Below are 19,497 nucleotides of genomic sequence, written 5' to 3'. Positions count from 1 at the left end.
CAGATTTTGGAGTGGGGGGGACGCAGGGGACAAGGGTGGGGGGGACGAGGGGACAAACACATTTCCCTTATCCCTCCTGAGAGGGAGATTAGCACATGGGCGTAGAAAGTGTGGGGGACGCAGGGGATATTGCCCCCCCAGATTTTGGAGTGGGGGGACACGGGGGACAAGGGTGGGGGTGGGTCGAGGGGACAAAAGAATTTCCCCTCTCCCTTCTGTAATTCGCAGGGCCATTAGCGCGCGAAGGCGCTACCTAATGGCCCTGCACTTGACCTGCCTGGAGTCAGAGGCCACCCGCGCTCTGCCTTTTGTTATGCTGCAGTAAGGCTCAGCCGTTCTGGGAAGGGCAGAGAACGGAGAACAAATAAACGCTGTCTCTTTACCTTCATGGCAAGGACCGTCTCCAGTACTCCTGATCTGCCTCTGGCAGCTGCCCTCCTCCCCTCTTTCTCTCTTTAGTCCTCCACCTCTTTCTGTCTCTGTCTCACTCCTGCTTACTGCTGATTTCAAGAGGCAGCTCTTAAGGTCCTCTCTCTCGCCTCTCCTTTTCTTTATTTGTTCCCCTGTGAAATTGATCGAAAAAGGCGGAACTTTGGATGGAAATGTCCTCATTTTCTAACCGTTTTCTATTGAAAAGAAAAACCTCGGGACGGAGAGAAAAAATACTTAAATACCTAAATAAAGCAATACAGAGTAGTCAGTAGACAGGCCAGATTATTATTTACACTCACACACAGCGCCACTTTACAGAGTTTGCAGTGAAAGCGCTACTTTCTTTTTATCTTCTTTCTTTGAACAAAATTGTTTTCCCAGGGTGGGGAAGTGTATAATTCTTAAAGGGACTGCAATACCTGGTTGATGGGTAGAGTGGAAACGTTTAATATGATCGTTTTCAACTGTTTTAATTATTTTAGCTTATAAAATTCGGCTCTGTGTTCGGGGATGTGGTCTTTTTCAAACCAAAGTGCTTACATTTTGTAAGGATATAAGCAATGGACATTGAAACGGGTCCCTTCCTGGTCCTGTAGCCATGTCCTGAACTTTTCAGGCAAAATCACTTACTGATTTCTGAATAAATTAGTTTAAAACCGTTAAGGTAACCATGTTGTTACTGATTACAGTTCACATGCTTTGCTTATTCTTGCATTCCCTATGAGTGTTTGCTTTTTCCAGGGTGTTATTCATTTTTTTTTCAGGTAGCATTTTACTGTTGTCTAGTGCATAATTTGAATTTAGTCGCAGCACAATTGAGTTGTAGCTGAAGGCAGTACGAGTTTCTCTCAGTGGGGCAGTATGGTGTTCAGTGTGGGAGAGGATGTGGCTCTCTGGCCAGAGCTGTTGAATTTGGAACTGGACAACCATGTTCAGCCTTCATGACTAGTCCACCAGACCACACTCCTGACGGAGCTTATTCCGATGCTACACCTTAGAAGGCCCGATAGACCTTAGAAACCCAGGTGTCTTAGCACCCGCAGGTGGACCCTAATGGTGGCAAGTGTGACTTAACCTTGAAGGCCTGTCCACCACAATCCATACTGCAGTTTACTTCCAGTCTTACGGGTAGGCATACGAAGAAGCACACCCTAGTTCAACAGTGAATCTGTCACTGAGGTCACAAGACCCTTGAGGCCAGTCCACCTCACCCATTGGTACCTCCATTGGCCCTTTTCCAGCACTACTAGTGCAACTTGCCAGGGGTTGGCAATGTAGGATTTGCATGCACACCAAACTTAGGGGGTGATTATAATGGCGGTGGGACCGCTACGTCGCCCCGTCGGTGGTGGTCCCACCGCCATTGGTGACTGCATCACAGCCCGCCATATTACAATGGCGGGTGGTTCCCTGGCGGTTGGAAAGACCAGCCACCACGCACCTGACTGGCTCCTTGAGCCCGCCGGTGCGGCGGAGGGGCTTGTGATTCCTACAATGCTGGTGGTGCCTACCAGGCACCGCAGTAGGGATTAAGATGTCCCTTACCCGCCAGCCTATCCATGGTGGTTCCCCCGCCATGGAAAAGCTGGCAGAAAGGGACATTGGGGGCCCGTAGCAGGCCCCTTTACCCCCGTCCCCCAGACATGGGACCCTACATATTACTGCAGCATGTGGCAGGCACCCCATTGTGCCTGCCACGTAGTGCAGTGATATATGTAACATGTCCTTTTTTTACATTGCGGCGGATGATGCAGCCAGCAGCACCTGCTGCAATGTAAAATATAGGCACTGCGAACGCAGTAGTGGCAGTCGCATTGTAATGCCTATCCTGGGGCTGCCACCTTGAAGGCCAGAGGTCCCATTCCCTGATTCGATGGCGGATGGACTGAAGTCCTCCTGCCATTGTAATCAGCCCCTAAGTTTGCAAACTTCTTGGTCTCTGCTTCATGCACAAACACTTTTAACATGTACAACCTGCTTTCGGGCCACTGGAGTTATGCAGCAATGGAGGCCAAAATTATGTCGCAGTGTTGATTAAATTATGCAACAATAAAAAGGCTGCAGCGCAATGAGGTACATTTTATGATACTTTATTATTTTGACATATTTATACATATTAACAGCCTCTGCAAAGCTTTCGCCTGCTTAGTACCTGTGTAACATACAAATGCACCACTGGGAAAGGTGACCAGTCAACCTTTGCAAAGGTAACCATTATAATAAATGGAGTAACCCAGTATAGTGTCAAAGGACCTGGGTATCGATCAGTAAAGAAAACAATTGGTCCCAGACACTCCTAATTACACTCAAATGAATACCTGTAGGAGAGTGTAGTATGCAATCAATTCATACAGCCGAAAATATATAATGTAAAGGCACAATCAACAGGGAAAATCTCATAGATAAGAGGCCAACCAAAGTCAATTAAATTGCAATTATCAATTTATTTCCCACTGAGTCATATTCATAAAATGAAAAACATACACAAAGGCATAGTATGCAGCACGTGATATTAGCGCGGTTATTTCCAAGGAAGGAGAAAGAAGTGAAAGTAGGTGCTCATGTGTGGGGTAGAGAAGAAAGATGAAGATCATCAAAAGGCATTTAAAAAAGAACAGTTCAAAACACTAAAGCAGAAGGGATCCGGCTTTAATTCCTGACAAGGCCGGTAACCCTACCGTACTGGGCCTACCCATAAGCTCAATCGCAATATTAATTTTTGGTAAATGTTTCTCAATTGGAGGCGCAGTGAAACTTCATCTGTGGTTGGGAGTACGAGGGCAGTAGCTGTTGGGTGTAGGCTCTCTGGGAAAATGTCGATGTTTCGACCCTGACGCAAAAGGGTAAGTAGACTCCTCTGCTGCGGGTCTTCCTCAGGACAAAGGAAAGGGAACCCGAACACGGCTGTGGTGTGATGAAATTACATTCCAGACTGTACTCTGTCAAAATATCCTGAAATTACTTCAGGGTGGGGGAGAAATCACCGCGAGGTACCGCTGAAATGGAGCGGTGTGAGACCTTCTAATCATATGCTGCCATTGGTTCCGGTGGGACGTTCAATTCCTAATTTAGAACAAGTTGGAGACGTGCCGCATCCGTCGGTGTCTCCGAAGGTACAACCTTGACTTTGGTTGGCCTCTTATCTATGAGATTTTCCCTGTTGAATGTGCCTTTACATTATATATTTTCGGTTGTATGAATTGATTGCATACTACACTCTCCTACAGGTATACATTTGAGTGTAATTAGGAGTGTATGGGACCAATTGTTTTCTTTACTAACCTTTGCAAAGGCCCCTACACTTCATAGCAACATAAGTTACATTTCTTTTAGTAATTTGTGATCCGTTTGACCTACAAAATTGTTTTGGTGGAAATCGTTAGATTATGCAGCAGATGATGTATTATGTGGCAAATATGATACAGCTATAGTTCAGTGGAAAACATTTTTTCACTTAACTTAATTTTGCCCCAACATTGTAGTTGATCAATTTGTAAGTTCCCCAAACCCAAAAGTCGAGTTTGGGCACAATTTGCATTTTAAAAGCAGTCCTACAACACAGGGCTACTTTTAATCTGACCTCCGTCTTCAGCAGTGCACACATGCAAGCGCAGAAAGGGCTGCTGGCCTCTAAACTGCCATGCCCTATTATGTTCTAGGGACTTAAAGGTAGTTCTAATCTCCCTGCCCTATTATGTACTAGGGCCTTACAGGAGAAGTCATGCCAATCATAGGGGTACCCTAACCCATAGTGCATCCTAGTGTATGTATGTGTTTTCACTGTATTTTTGTGTCTCTTTCAGAGTAGCACTGGCTGTTTAGGCACAGGCCAGGGTCAGTCAGTCAGGTACCACCAGTACCAGTCAGCAAAAATTTGGGGAGTGCCCAGGGCACCGGGTGGCTTTGCAACACTAGAGAAACACAAACTCAGAATTTAAAACATAACACCATGGTTGGGGGCGTTCTCTTTAATAATCAGAATTGATTTATTTCCTAATGAACCCATTTTCCAACATTAGGATAGGGAAAGACTGGGGAAAAATCATAACGTTCGAATCTATACCTTGAGGTGTTCATGCAGCTCTTTGATGACGGTTAATAGCTCACTGTTCAATGTTAGGATTTTAACTTATAAACTGCAAATACCAAAAGAATCTCTCGGACAAAAGCAGTAACTCAATGACCTATTTACGTGATATGCATTTTGTGATCTGCGTGGTACACGTTCTTTGCAGCAGGCATAGTACCCCACTGTGGCTACCTTACCATGAGTTAAAACTTCCACTAGACAAACCTTCGATCTCTCTCAATAAAGAACATTAATCACCAAAGTTATCTTCACATTTTTATTGCTGCCTGAAAATTGCTGGAGACCAGGAATGCAGCAGCAGGTACTTTTCAAACCACAATGCACTTGCGAACACGACGCCCCCACCCTAAGTCAGCGGCATTTGTTTGCTTTGTGCATGAAGATGCAAGATTCATATACATGTTTTTTTTAAAACATTTGGTCCCATTAATATATGAATGTAAATAACAATAAAGCATACATGCAAACTGTGACTACATGCCTGCTTTTCTCAATATTTCACTTCGAAAGTATGCGATTGTATTTAACGGGCGGTGATTTGTATAGGGTCACTGGAAAGTCCGCAAGGTTGTCCCTGTCCCCCCCAGAATTTTAGTGTCTCCTACGCCCCTGCTCAATAGTAAGGAATCTGTAGCTAGAAGTCTCTTATTAGATGAACAAGTTACTTACCTTCGGTAACGCATTATCTGGTAGAGACAATATCAAGCTGCAGATTCCTTACAAGCCTGCCCATGCCTCCCCGCTTTGTGGACTGATTTTGTTAGGGTTAGGGTTACTCCCTTTTTCAGGGCCCTAGTTTGCACACGTTTACGTCAGTTACTTCGTGGCTCTGCGCTTCTGGCGTTGAAAAAACAAACAGTACTGATGTCCGTGCGCCTGGCTGGTAGCTATATAGGTGACCGCTGCGTCATAACCGACACTAACGACGCCGATGATGTCACACAGAGGCCAATAGAGCCACCGGACGGGGCGCCCAAGGCGTATTGCCAGAGCAAAGGTTTCCGGATCCAGCCTGACGCCGAGGAAATTCAAAGGTAAGGAATCTGCAGCTAGATACTGTCTCTACCGGATAATGCATTACCGAAGGTAAGTAACTTGTTTAGGTCTCGCCTACGCAGCGCGCATGCGCTGCATAGGACGACATTTAGCCATCGCTCTGCTCTTTTTGGAAGCACATACTCGTGGCGGAATATACCTTGTGGGAGCGCGCAGGGGCACGCCACAAGCACGAGTGTGTGCTTTGAAAAAGGGCAGACTGCTCTCCCAAGCGCGCGCACCTCGGTCCGCCTCTCTGTCTTGTTTGCGCTTCTTGTCTAGGATTCGCCATGTTTCTATTCGGCCATCCCTTATTGTAATAAAATGAATAAAATTCAGTGCGATGGAAAGTTTTTGCGCTTCATGTATTTGCAATAAAATGATTGTGTTCAGTTCGTTTGTAACATGAGCGCTGCACACTGCCTGTAATAAGCAGCGCCATGAGCAGTCCTTGCCGTTTATACATCCACCATGGAAGGTTTCTTATTGCCAATTGACTCGTAACGTGAGCCCTACATGTATTACAGTCACTGGCTTATCGCGATCGGTTTAGCTCTTCACACGAAGCTGCATTCTGAGGCTGGCAGCCCCTGTCTTAGTGTCTTTACGAAATTACAAGTCAACACAGTAGTTTCCATCCCTGTCTCTTAGTGCGACTGCTGCCAACCATTCTTATGTTCCTAAAGGAATGGTAATACATTGCCTCATAAAGGCGCTCACCTTATTTTATTTCACACTGCTTGAACCTTTAGCATGTGCTCTAATCAATATCCAGTTTCTTTGGATTCACTGCTCAGCCGCTGGCCTTCAGCAGTACCAACTCTACACACCTTCATAAATCAAAGGCAGGGGCAGATATTTTCCCAAGGAGACACAATCTCCAGTTGGCTGCTCTCTTTTGAAATGATAGGTGCATCAACACTGAAGAGGGACTCAAAATGGATTTAAATAACCAAGGTGATGATGATCGTATTCTAATGGCATGGCATGCTGGAGTTTGGAGAGTGTAACCTAGGAACTTTTAGTGGTGATGCCTCCCTGCGAGCCCCGACCCGAGAGGCTGGGTGTCCATAAAATGTCACAACGACTTGTGGAATATATATGTGTATGCGGCATCTTGAGTAAAATAAACTAAACTAATATGCACCAGCAAATCCGGAGTCCGTATTTGTTCTTTCATGAAGAAGGGATTTTCAAGGAACAAAGGATTATATATATAGAATTAAGAAGAGTCTCACATGCCATACAACATATTGTGTATATGTTTTGATGTGCCCATGTAATAGATGGTATGTGGGCAGCAACAAACATCAAGCAAAAAAGCGAGTATTGGAACATCTGCGGGCTATTAGAAACAACAACAGACTATACCCCATAGCTCGGCACTTTTTTGAGAGCCACATGCAAGATGACACACTAGTACGCATGGTGGTTATTGACAATGTGAATCTGGGTTTGAGAGGGGGCAATAGGGAATTGTCCTTGAGAAAATTGGAATCGAAGTACATTATCGATTTGGAAAGTTTGGCACCAAAGGGGTTGAACCTAAGTGAGGAATTGGCAATTCATTTATATGATTAAGTAGTCACTAAGAACATTCGTCCGCAGTTGGTTTATAATATTAATTTTAACATATACTTTTTCCTAGGTTTGCACTTCCTCTTGTTACTGTCCTATCACAGTGTGAGAAGTTACGTTGATGAATGGAAATTGACCTACTGGATCGCATATTGATGCCCATATTTATTGAGAAAACTGTACTGTTTATAGAAAGAATAATTTTACTACGAAAATATGTGCAATATGCCCACTTGGGCAATAAATGTAAATGTATGTGGATATATCGTTTTTGTGCCATAACCCACTTGGGGAATAAGGTTAAGTCACTAAGATTGAATAGTGTATCTTTATTGCTCGCTGACACTAACATCCGTTTAGATAATTGCCCTTATCACGTGCCAGTGAATATATTTGGATGGTGTATACCGAATGACAGCGGAGGCATATAGAACGCTATTGTCCATACATACATCATATTAATCTAGCTTGAGCTACATGATTTTGTTAGAAGAAAAATTGGGCATCATGCGATCTTTATCTTTACATTTATAACATCATTGTAACAAGCGGTTCAAAATGTGGACTCGTATTCAGGATGACACTTGAATTTAGTTCGCAAGAGTATTTGATTCTTTTGTTGTTATTTAATGCATTCAGGATATAAAATGGATTAGCAATGAGGATAGCTGTACCTTTCCAAGATGGCCGCCATAGTAACAATGGTGTGGAGGCATTGATACGATAAGTCCGTTTTTTGTACATGTAACCGGGAAGTGTATTTAAACATGGTGAATGTGTATACATACGAGCGTGAACAAGGCATAAAGCTGAACCGTGTCGTTTTTACCCTGCCATTAAAATTATTTGCAGCCCACGACAGCCCGATTTATTGCACCAATATTTGTGGATTGTGTCTATATATATATATATATATATATATATATATATATATATATATATATTACCTACTGGCGGTCGCCAGTAGGTAGTTATAGTTAGGACCTATTTTCCATAGGAAATCCGCAACATTCTATTCCAAATAAGTCTGGCGCCGGTTGACGAATCTTCGCGAAATTTTCCAAACTTTTGGCCAGCTCCGGTCCGCTCCTATCCTGAAAGTCTCGGGGTGATTCGTCAAGCGGGGGCCGAGAAAAAGGGGGGGTCCCAAAACACGTTTTCCCCATACATTTTCCCATAGGACCTTTAGCCGCAGCTACAGCCCGAACTGCTGACCGGAATAACACCAAATTTGGCAAAGAGGTAGTCCTCAGTTCAGACTCGTGCCTTTTGCTTAAATGGTGGTAATCTGTTGAGTAGTTCCTGAGAAAATTACAGTTAAAAGTACATATATATCTATGGCCTCGGAGGATCCGCGCACCCTATGCGCACCCTCTGCGAACCGTGCGCGCACCCTCCCGATCACATGCTGAATGCTAATTGGCTGTCAAGTGGTTGTCAACATTCGAAACCAGGAACTGTTGGCAGCCATTTTGTGCCTCGGTAGAAGCGAGGCTGAAGAAGTAAGGGGAATAAGTGTGTAAAACATATAAAGGAGGCAGGGTAGAAATACTCTGACCCGCTAGACCTGCTTAGGGAGTCCTAGAAGGACTCCCAGAACCCTTTTGTTTTTTTTTTTTAAACGGCAAAATGCGCGCTGGGTGCGCGGATACGGACGTAAAAAAAAAAAACCAATTTAGCCCCTGGGGGGGGGGGGGGGGCCGAATCCCGGGATCAAACACTGTAACATTTATTGGGGGGCTAAGAGGAGCCCCCAAGCCCCGGGGACCGCTACCCCCCGGGGCTAGAAAATAAATGGGTGGGGGGCTGAACGGCATCAATGATTACATCAATCATGTAGCAATTTGAAACCCATACAGCCGCTTACACACCAGCAGACAGACGGATACAGACATTCACACAGTTTACACACTAACCCATGCATTCAGTAAGATACGTTTAATCACTCACTTATAGAGTCAGTCACGCACCAACAAAGTCATCCATTCACACACTTATACACCCACTCATTCTTCAATATGCCTTTCCCTATATATAATAAACATATTTAAACTTTACAGAAATACACAGACACTGGATGATGTCATCAGTGATGTCATTTGGGACGTCATGAGTGATGTCATGAGTGATGTCACTGACCATGTCATGAGTGATGTAATATGTGACGTCATCAGCAGTGCATTGCGGGGGCGCGAGTTATAGTTAGCTGAACTAACTATAACGGGGGAATTTCAATGGTTTTGTATGAAGAAAATCTCCAGCTAACTATAATGCCCCTGAAGCCTATGGTTTTTTCAGTGAATTTCTAAGGTCTTTTAAATGCTAATTCCTAACTATAACGTGCCTGAAACCTATGTTTTTATATACACACACGTACTATATGTTTAAATATGTATTTATATATATATATATATTTATTCTTTTTTTTTTTAATGGACCCCCCCGCCTCCTACCCCATTCTTTAATTATAAAAATATTTTCTTTTTGGGGGAGAAGCCCCCTCTGTCTTTTGTAATCTTACCAACCAATATCCTTACCCATCCCTAAAAGCACCCTTACCACCCGATATCCCTGTGCACTCCTAAACCCAATTTTTTTTTTTGTTATTTGTTCACAGACTCACTCACACATAAATATATAAACACATACACTTACCTTAAATATACATACCTTTCGTGGTAAAGGCATATACATGGTAAAGGAAATGGGTGGTAAAGAAATTTGTAATAAAGATATCGTTGGTAAGACAGTTTTGTAAAGGCTTTCTCGCTTGCACCAAGAGTCCTAATATCTTTCTCGTTGCTCCTCAGCCTGCACTGTCACTTCCACTAACCCTGTCTCTACTTGTGCAGCTCAAAACCCATTCCCTTCCTAACACAACTTCCCTATACCCCACCTATCCTTACGGCCCCTCTCTTGAGAGCATGTTGAGCCTGCCCCCTTGCACCCTCTTCACAAACCCTACTTTTGTATAGTGCTTTGTTGTTTCTTAGCTGAGTTTGTGCTACAAGCATATTTTACATACATAACATATTTTTTTTAGGTCACACATTCGAGACCTCTTGTATATACTTTAGTATATACTTATATACTTTAGTATATACTTATATGTGTATGTACTTTGTGGGCTCTGGAGATCAGCCCTAGGACTTGTCTGCTTCTGCTTAGGGACTTTTTTTTCTGTTCAACTGCCACTTTTGAACTCTCTTGATAGGAATCGACCAGCATAGGTCGGTAAAATACCAGTTTTGCTGAGGGACTTTCTTTTTTTCATTTTTCTGGCAACTGCCTCTATTTAACTTTCTTGATAGAAAACAACTAGTATAGGTTAGTAAAATACCAGAATCACCTTAGCATTCTCTAGATTCCAGTACATAGAAATTGTTTTCCACGAGCACCCGTAGACAATAATATTTTTTTCTAATCTTGTGTTTTCAGTGATATGACCTGAGAAGCCCCTGATTTTATATCAAAAACCGAGCTTTGGACCATACCATTTCCCGCTGAAAGGCAATATTTCTCTCCGTGTGTTCCCATACCTGGTGTGTCACGCAGTTTGGTGCTTACTTTCCCTCCATGTTCAAGAACGGTAGATGTTTCAGCACCCAGGCTAATGTGCTGCATAGCTAAATACATATAAGGTACCAGAGGCGAGACCAATTGCATTGCAAATGCTTGTTTTCTGGTTCCTTCCTGCTTCGAACCTGTTGGTTTAGCTTTATTTGACAAAGAAGATGCTTAGAAGACCCACCTGCGACACCCATTTATAGGCTCCATCACATTTTCCCACTGCTCTAGAAAACAATATTTTTAGGTACCATACCAGAATATGGTATAGCTAGAAATAGATTAAACATAGAATCAGCAATTTAGTTTGGGTTAGATGGCTCAGTTCAGCAGGGAGTGAGTGAGAACTATCCTTTGACGCTTTCGTTTTCTCGCTCTGCCGCTGTTAGAAAAGGGTATGTTTGCGTGTTGTCTGTCTTGGTGGTGTTTGTAAGTGTCTCATGGCAGTATCCTATGTACTGTTAGTTCTGTTTATGGTCTCCATATTGTACCCCTGAATCTTTTCCTCCATTGAGTAACCATAACCTCGAATCTAGCTGCATGTCCATGGGTAGTACACGTTTAATTGTTTTATTCTTCTACAAACAGTAGCATTCTCCACCCTCTTTCACCCAAGTTCGCTTGTTTCATTTCCTTTTCTTTATAGAATGGTTGATTGTACAATCAGTAGCCTGGAAAGAAGAAACTGGTGTTCGTAACTTCTTTGCGGTTATTAAGGCTTTTGAAAGTTTATGCCATGACAACAATAGGAGAATACTAAAGTTACCTTTATATAAATGTGTTCTAGAATGATCACTTGCCACTGCGTGAAAGTCAGTATGTAATCTTGTGATTTCTATGTAAGCTAGCAACCTTGGAAAGCAATTTTCACAGGTTAGTAAAGTTTTATTATTAATTTCTGGTTTTGTGTCCGTTTTAGAACCCATGCATATCTTTTCATACGTGCAATAAAGCAAATGTAAATAAATCTGCATGCTTTAAAAAAAAATAGGCAAATAGTTGTTTGTAATCTGTTTTTTTTCCCTCTTGCCGTCCAGGATTCACCCGCCAGTGGATCTAGAGGTCTCTTTGTTGGCGACATTATCACTCATGTGCAAGACTGTCCAGTACATAGTGTGGAAGACTGGCATTCATGTGTAGTAGAGATCTCGCAAAGGGCACAAATTGGCTATTGTGTGAATGCAGCTACACTTCAGCAGCTCAGCTTCCCAAGCAGAGGTATTATATTTGTATTGCATTTGTTTATTAGTCGGTATGCCTGTAAAGATTACAAGTGTAAAGCAAAATTACTAATGTACACAGAATAAATACCCTCATATCAGAGCATAGTTTATATGAGTCAGATGCATTTTATAGATCCTACATCTTAGTCTGTATGCCACCAGGTCTAGGTGGCTAGCACACTTCTGTGGCTCTCCAGCATGCTACCAAACTGGAAGCGCCTCTGTTTCTATTCTATTATCACATGACCTGAGGTCTGCAATTAGCACCTTCTATTGAATGACCAAATGAGAGTGAAATCACATAGGTTCTATTTGATGTTGCACCCATAGTGAGCCAAGCCTAGTACAAGGCAGCACAATCTCAACCAGTAGCACCTTCACTTGGATGTCTGTCCCACTATGCGCCACAAACCCCCTGTGCAACACAGAGCAAGCCAACCTGTACAGCAACTACACTTGAAAAGAAATTGGATTATTATTTGGTATGGGTGACTACCCACCTCAAGGAATAATCTTAACACTTGTCAGCGTAAACCCCCAAAGTAAAAAATTAAACCTCAGCTTGAACCCATGCTAGGTATGGCACTGAACAGACAGGCTTATCATAGGCAACGTGTAAGGTATATCAAACCAGCAATAAAGTTGAAATCCAAAACAATAAAAATCTCAAAATAAACTTGGAAAACAAGTAAAATTAGTAAACCAAAAGACACCAAAATGACAAAAATTCAATAAGGGGTACCGGAGATATACATTTTAATGTTAAGTAGCAATAGTGCCAAGAAGCATAAAGTGCCAAGGATAGTCTGCGGTCAAGGTAGAGCCAAAACCTAGGCGCAATTTTGAGTATGACCGCAATGGAGTGTGAGTCGGATACACTAGCTAGGTTCATCCTGGTCAAAGAATTTACCTTCTGACTTAAGTCCCAATCCACCACAGGAGAACACTTCCAAGCCCCCCCCCCCCCCGCACCTCCCCCACCCAAGGACCTCAGGATAGGAACTTAGGCCTTATGTTTGTACAAAGCATTTGGTAAAAGGTAGCATTTTGCACACTGACTTTTACTGAATGCATTGTTTGTTTGCAAACCAACATATAATTCAAACATGGTGGTTCACAAAATTCGGATTCGTATAGGCTTGACCTACCTCATTAATAGGCGTGTGCTAGGTCATACATTGCGACTCACTTCAAATCGCCGCCATCACAGGGATGGATGCCTGTTGGATCAGCAAGCCACCATGCCTGAGTGCTTTTAAATAGAGCAATCTATAGTTATTTATTTAAATGCAGGCTGTGTTCTGTGAAGGAAAATGGGATGCATAATAAAAAAAAAGTTTCAAAATATCCAAGGGACCACTGCCTACTCCTTAATCAAAAATCTTTTTTTTTAAAATGATATCAAAAGCAGGTTTTAGCAAAACTATACAAAAGTGGTAGCCCTTTACATCCCGCCTGGCATCTTTTTTCAAATGCAAATATCTCAAAAAGTACTAATTAACATAAAAAAGCACACTTTCTGAGTACATAAAAAGTTTAGTGTAAAGCAGTTAACCGGTTTTAACTCCAACTTTCTACACAATTCCGTACGTGAGCTACATTGTGAAATTATATACTGGCTTTCTCCCCTCCCTGCCCCCTTAACGTTGTTCCATTGGATGAATCTTCATAAAAACTTGCCATGCGGAAACTTAGCTGACTTAATTGATGTATATTTCCAAGTTTTGTGCATATCTGTCCTAGCGGGTTAAAAGTCATAAGCAAATCCCAAAATTCCTTTTCATTGTAAAGCGCTGCTGGACCATAACTACACAGTGCAGACTGCCACTGTTTAATTTATTTGGCTTGGATGGTATTTTACCAATACAAAGCTGTAATACTGGGCCTGAAGGTGTAAAAAGGCTTTGTCATTTTAAAGCTCGGTGTTGATGCCACTGTGCTAATCCTATGCTTAAAGACTTTGCTTTAGAAATGGCAAAAAACGTTGTCCCTTTCGAGCTCTGTGTGGATGGCACTGTACTTATCCTATGCTTAAAACAGTTGCTAGAAAAATAACAATTTGAGGTGACCAGGTTCATAGTGTCGCTGGTGTTGTAGGGTGCTCTATACAGTAGCTGCTCTCCACCTAAACCTGGGAATTACTCAGATTCTCAGCTTTTTTGCACAATTAAATCGGCACTCTAAGCCTGAAAGGATATTGTTTTGACTTATACTAGGTGATCCCTTATGTCTGGACAAAGCTAAATCTCTCTGGATGGATGGATGGATAGATAGATAGATAGATAGATAGATAGATAGATAGATAGATAGAATTTTATATATATATATATATATATATATATATATATCAATTAACAATACTACTAACTCGACAAATCCAAGATGGAAGTAGGCACGGACTCCTTAGAGGTGCGTTTCAATGATACTTTATTGAATTTTATTGTCCTTTTAATCTTATCGTGCATAATGCATAGCCCATGACTCGTTTCGACCGTTCTTACACGCCCTTGATCACATATATATATATATATGATCATTTTAAAGAAACTGTAGTTAAAGAAAAACGTAACATCTGTGACAGTTTAATCTCTGGAACTGGAAATACTGATGTCTCTATGGACTGTAACCTAATACTGGATAATGAAACTTTCACAGTGTATATATATATGATGTAAATAGATATAGAAATATATTTATTGATATAGAAATATATAGATATATAGTACTCAAAAACTTTCACCCATAGATGACCCAGATGATACACATCTCCAATAGTATAATATATACTTGTGATGCCATCCATGATGTCATTTAACATGCCATGAGTGATGTCATATGTGTGGTCATAAGTAGTGCATGATAGGCTGTAAGTAGCTCATTTCAGTGGTTTCTAGATTTTGTTTTGTAACCATAACTGTGCTTTAACTGTGTTCTTTCAGTGATTTTGTGGCTTTTCTTAATCATATTCTAAAGGGTATTTTTTGTCCCTCACCTCTACTTGCATCTAACGTACAGCTAAGCTATGTGCCCCACCATTCATAGGTGTCCAGCCCCAGCTGCAGACAGACTGTGGATGTGCATAGTAAAAGTGGGGCACACAGCCTCGGCCGTTGAGCCGTTTGGCTCTACGGTCTGCCGCTAAATAATTGCTGACCATGGTGCTGCAGTCTATTGGGAAATTCCTATACTGTTGTCAGGCGGCCAAGGCCTGCACTCCACCCTCTACGGGCAGATGACCCCACTGCACACAGCCTTTGGTCCCCCACCTTCACAAGTGACTGACTCAATTGCACACAGCGCATCCAGTCTTGCATCTCGACAGGCAACTAGCCCTAATGTCTGTAAAGGTCCTCTGCCTTGCCTTCTCTAGGCACTCAACCCCACTGCATGCCATGCCTACCAGTGGTGGGGCTCAGAACCTGACCTGTGGCTCTCTGTTCTGCAGGCTCTTAGCCTCACTGATCACAGAAATAGAATTAAACATTTTTGGGAATAGCAGAAACTAGTTTGAATCTATGGTTCCTCATGAGCAAGCATCACTAGCATGGCGCCATGGTACCATCCAAGCTACTTAGTACATGACCACAGTACCACGGTAGGGTCACTTGCTGTGAGGGCCTGTGGTAGTACCACAGATACACATATTGGGGCCCTATTGGAATCCATGGCACCATGCACTGGTACAGGGGATCCCGAAGCAAAATTAATTATTTTAAGCACAATGAAGGAGGTCCCTTTGGGACCCCACCACATGTGCCAAGGAGTCAGTGTGTGCTCACCTTGGCATCTTATTTGTATTTTTTTTTCCAGGACTTGGAGACAGCGTCCTACAATGGGGACCACACCATTTTCTCCCAATGCTGTGTCTAGCCAATCAGATCCTTTTGGTACCGCAAATTCACAGTCCTAAAATGGCCGACTGGTGAAAAAGGTCCCTTGACCAATCAGAATCAAACTATTAAACAGATTTACACAAAAACAACAAAAGCATAATCCTTGATAAAAGTTCTAACTTTGCTCCAGGTTTGGTGTAATTGGATTGGGCGCCTTTTCTGTATCAGTGAGCAATCGTTCCTGAGGGAATTAAAATGGGACGTCACAATTATGTTCCTCCCACACCCTTTTTCTTCTCCCATGCTTGATGGAACAGCACACAACTTTCCGTGAAGGACCCAAGGTGGATGAACTTTATTTTCACTATTTTACTGCAGATTTGTCAAATAGCTCAAAAGTTAGAAAGAAAACAAAATCTGATTTTCTTATGTAAACTCAGACCTAACTATAAGTACAATGTTACTATCTTCACCAATGTACTATATATGTATGTATCAGTCCAAAACTCACCCTCCCATGCCACAATGGGCAACAAACCACTTTAGTTTTGCCCACAGAGGGGCATCCCAACCCAGGGAGTGGCAGGAAGTGACACTTCCTTCCAGGTTGGTGGTTCATCACATCCAACAGATGTCTTGCGATTATTCAGAAAGGTTATGTCCTACCTTTTCTTTCCCCCATACCCAATGTCCCTCCCACACTAGAATAGATTTAATTTGCCCATCCTTCTATAGAGGTACTCCTTTTGCATTCCAAAAGTGCCATAGAGAGGGTACGGAACTCTGAGAAAGGCAGGGATTTTTAGTCTCGTTATTTATCCAGTATTATGGTATCTTTAATAGATTCACATGCTTGAATCATTCCCCGTCGTCGAGATGGGAGTCCCCGATACATTTATAAGGGTAATGTCACATTAGACATAGAAGGGACCAGGCCTAAGGCCTTATATTTAGTCGCATATCTAAGTCCTTATTTTAAAAAGGACCAAACTTAAGAGAACAACCAATCAGCTGACTCCACCCTCTAGAACTTTCCTGGAAGGAGCTCCAGTCCCTCAGATTTTCTACCGCACGTTGTGCTAAGGGAGTCTCCACTGAGCTTTCTCATCTTATCTTCCAATTTCCCTTGTCTACAGATTTTTTCTTGGATTCAAGGTAATTTCCATCTTTAATTCCTTTGTCTGAGTAAAGTTCTCTAATTTCTTCATGTCAGACACACCTAAAAAAAACCTTTTTAGGCCCTGTGGTACTGACTACACATCAATGACCCTCATAAAGACTGCCTTTACTGCCTTTAGCCTGATCACAAACCAAAGGATTGCAAGGTATGTTAAACTTTTTCGTCAAAGACTTTGAAAGATCTTGAGGGGAGGGTATTAATATGGCTGCAGAGGCTTAAAGACAGGGAGGAGCTTCTATCTTCTGAGGAGAGTGAAGGTTCCTCAAGCTCTTCCTCAAAGACGCCTAAAAAAAAAACTCTGGATGTCTCTCCAGGTCACTCCTCGCAGCACCCTCCAAAGAAGACGCACAAAACGACTTCATAGGCTACTAAGAAGCAAGATATGCCTTCCAGGGCGTCTCCTTCCCTTCAGAGTTTGATTTCTACCAAAAATTCCTTTCAGAAACTCCCCTACTCCTCCAGTGAAGATGAACATGCTTTTAAAAAGCCTTCCTCAGCCCCATCGACAGACAGCTCATCGGTGGTACTGACGACAACGACAAGAACTCCACTTACTGCCGTCAGAGTAACTTCGTCGACGACAACCGTCGCCACAGTCTCGTCGGCATCTATTTCGTCATCGACGACGTCTTCGTCGATGAGTCAAGCTTCTTTGTCGTCGACGATAAGGATAATCAGAAAGTCATAGTCTAAGACGAAGATTGCGACGACGACCAACTGACTACGAAGATGACGACGAGTCTACCGTCAACCACCCTCTCGTCGACGATTTCTCCTATTGCATCGTGGATGGCCTCGACGACGAAAGCTCCATTGCCGATGATGGTATTATCATCTATGCCAGTTACATCTGGGACATCAATACCATGACAACGGTATGCGTACCGATGATGACCTCATCGACTACGCCAAAATCCAAAGCAACAAAATGAATTTCCCAGCAAAAATTTCAAAAAGAGAGATTGACACCCTCAATAACTTCTCCTAGTAGGGTTCAAGCCTTATTACCAACTCATCTTTTGGATGACGATGATGACTCGGACGAAGACAGCTTGTTTGGAGCTGCACAAAGCCCCTCGGAGTTGAATGTCAAATACCAAGAAGACTCTGATGATGAAGATCAGTTCTATGATGAACAGTTGTACTACCCTGACCAACGACGTCAGCAGCCACAGCCAGAGATGGTTTGTCTTCCTTCCGCTCTGATAACTGACCTACAATTTATGCTGTCGGACTACAAAAAGAGGTTCCCTACGTCCGCACCGTCCCCTGCACCAGCGCCTTCTCCACTCCCTGTGGTGCAAGTTCAGCCTTCACCTCTTCCTATATCTCAAGTGCCCGTGCATCTCCTTCCATCTACAGACGAAGATGAAGAAGAGCAACAAGAAGATGGGGAAATCCAGGATACACAATCACGTCCAGACGAATGGGACGATTACATTATCCCTCCACCAGCGTCACCATCTCCGCCTCAAGTGGACTTTCCTCCAGAGGATAATGGAGAATTTCATATTCTCTTGGAAAGGGCAACCAGACGTTTCGAGCTTCCAATGCCTACTCACCAACAAGACTGTTTCCTTTATGAGTTCAAAACTAACAGGCTTGTTTGCAATATGTGAAAACATTTGACATTAATTGTCTTCAGGAAACTTGGAGTCGGGTTGATGTCACTATAGATGGATATTGCGCATTAAATACTCATGCAAACCCATCAGCTGCAGGAAGACCTAAGGGAGGTTTAGTGACTCTTATCTCGCTTATGTACGACTCGATAAAGATAGAGAATATAATAAATTCCCATTGGTACTAGTTTATTTTCATTTTTAATTTAACTGATACTACCATTTTATTAATTAATTGGTACTACAATATTTTCAATACAAATAATACCGAGGTTATTGATACACTTAAAGAGGAGATTGATAATGTTGCTGCAAAATTCCAACCCCTGTGTATAATCTGGGTGGGGGATTTCAACTGCACCGTTTGCTAATATAGCTCACACAAAGTATGTGGTGTAGTTGACATAGAAAACCAACCTGTGCCGCATTTTAAGCATAAATCGCAGGGCGATGCATTGAATTCTATTATTTTGGTTAACGATCTTTGTATGTTGATCTCTCTGGATAGTAATCCCCCTGTTCAGTTTCCAATCTACCAGGGGGGAGGTAGTGGGAGTACAATTGACTTTATGCTAATTACTAGCTAATACACCTGGTTTGTAGATAGTTTCGCAGTTGAACCACATCCTGTCAGTGACCATAATCCCCTTAGTCTTTCCATGTATGTCACAGCACAGAAAGTTAGGGGGGATGAGTGCCCGTTAAAGTATAACCGCAACCAAGGGGTAAGACTCAAATGGAATTTAATAGACTCCAAGCAATTTGAGGAGGCCATTCTTAAAGAAAACCAAAGTAAATTTATGAGTTGCCTAACTTATGGTCCCCCCACTCAGACACAGTCATACAGGCTTTCAAATTAATTTGTGCAGATGTGGCCCAAAAATTAAATAAACCAATTAGGAAACGGGACTTACCTGAAACTAGGTGGTTTAATGCC

General features: G+C 42.5%; 1 protein-coding gene across 1 annotated transcript in view; it reads left to right on the top strand.

Moving 5' to 3' along the window:
- The window catches only part of MBTPS2 (membrane bound transcription factor peptidase, site 2), a 358,518-nt gene that overhangs the window by 173,439 nt on the left and 165,582 nt on the right, over window positions 1–19,497 (top strand). Inside the window, exon 7 of the mRNA XM_085622476.1 lies at window positions 11,740–11,920. Within this exon, the coding sequence (XP_085478602.1) occupies window positions 11,740–11,920 (181 nt within the window). The remainder of the gene's footprint in view (window positions 1–11,739; window positions 11,921–19,497) is intronic.

Source organism: Triturus cristatus, chromosome 8 (assembly GCF_964204655.1).
Source record: "Triturus cristatus chromosome 8, aTriCri1.1, whole genome shotgun sequence".
Taxonomy (NCBI): Eukaryota; Metazoa; Chordata; class Amphibia; order Caudata; family Salamandridae; genus Triturus; species Triturus cristatus.
The sequence above is the reverse complement of the archived record's forward strand: the minus strand, read 5'-3'. Positions and strand labels throughout refer to the sequence as shown.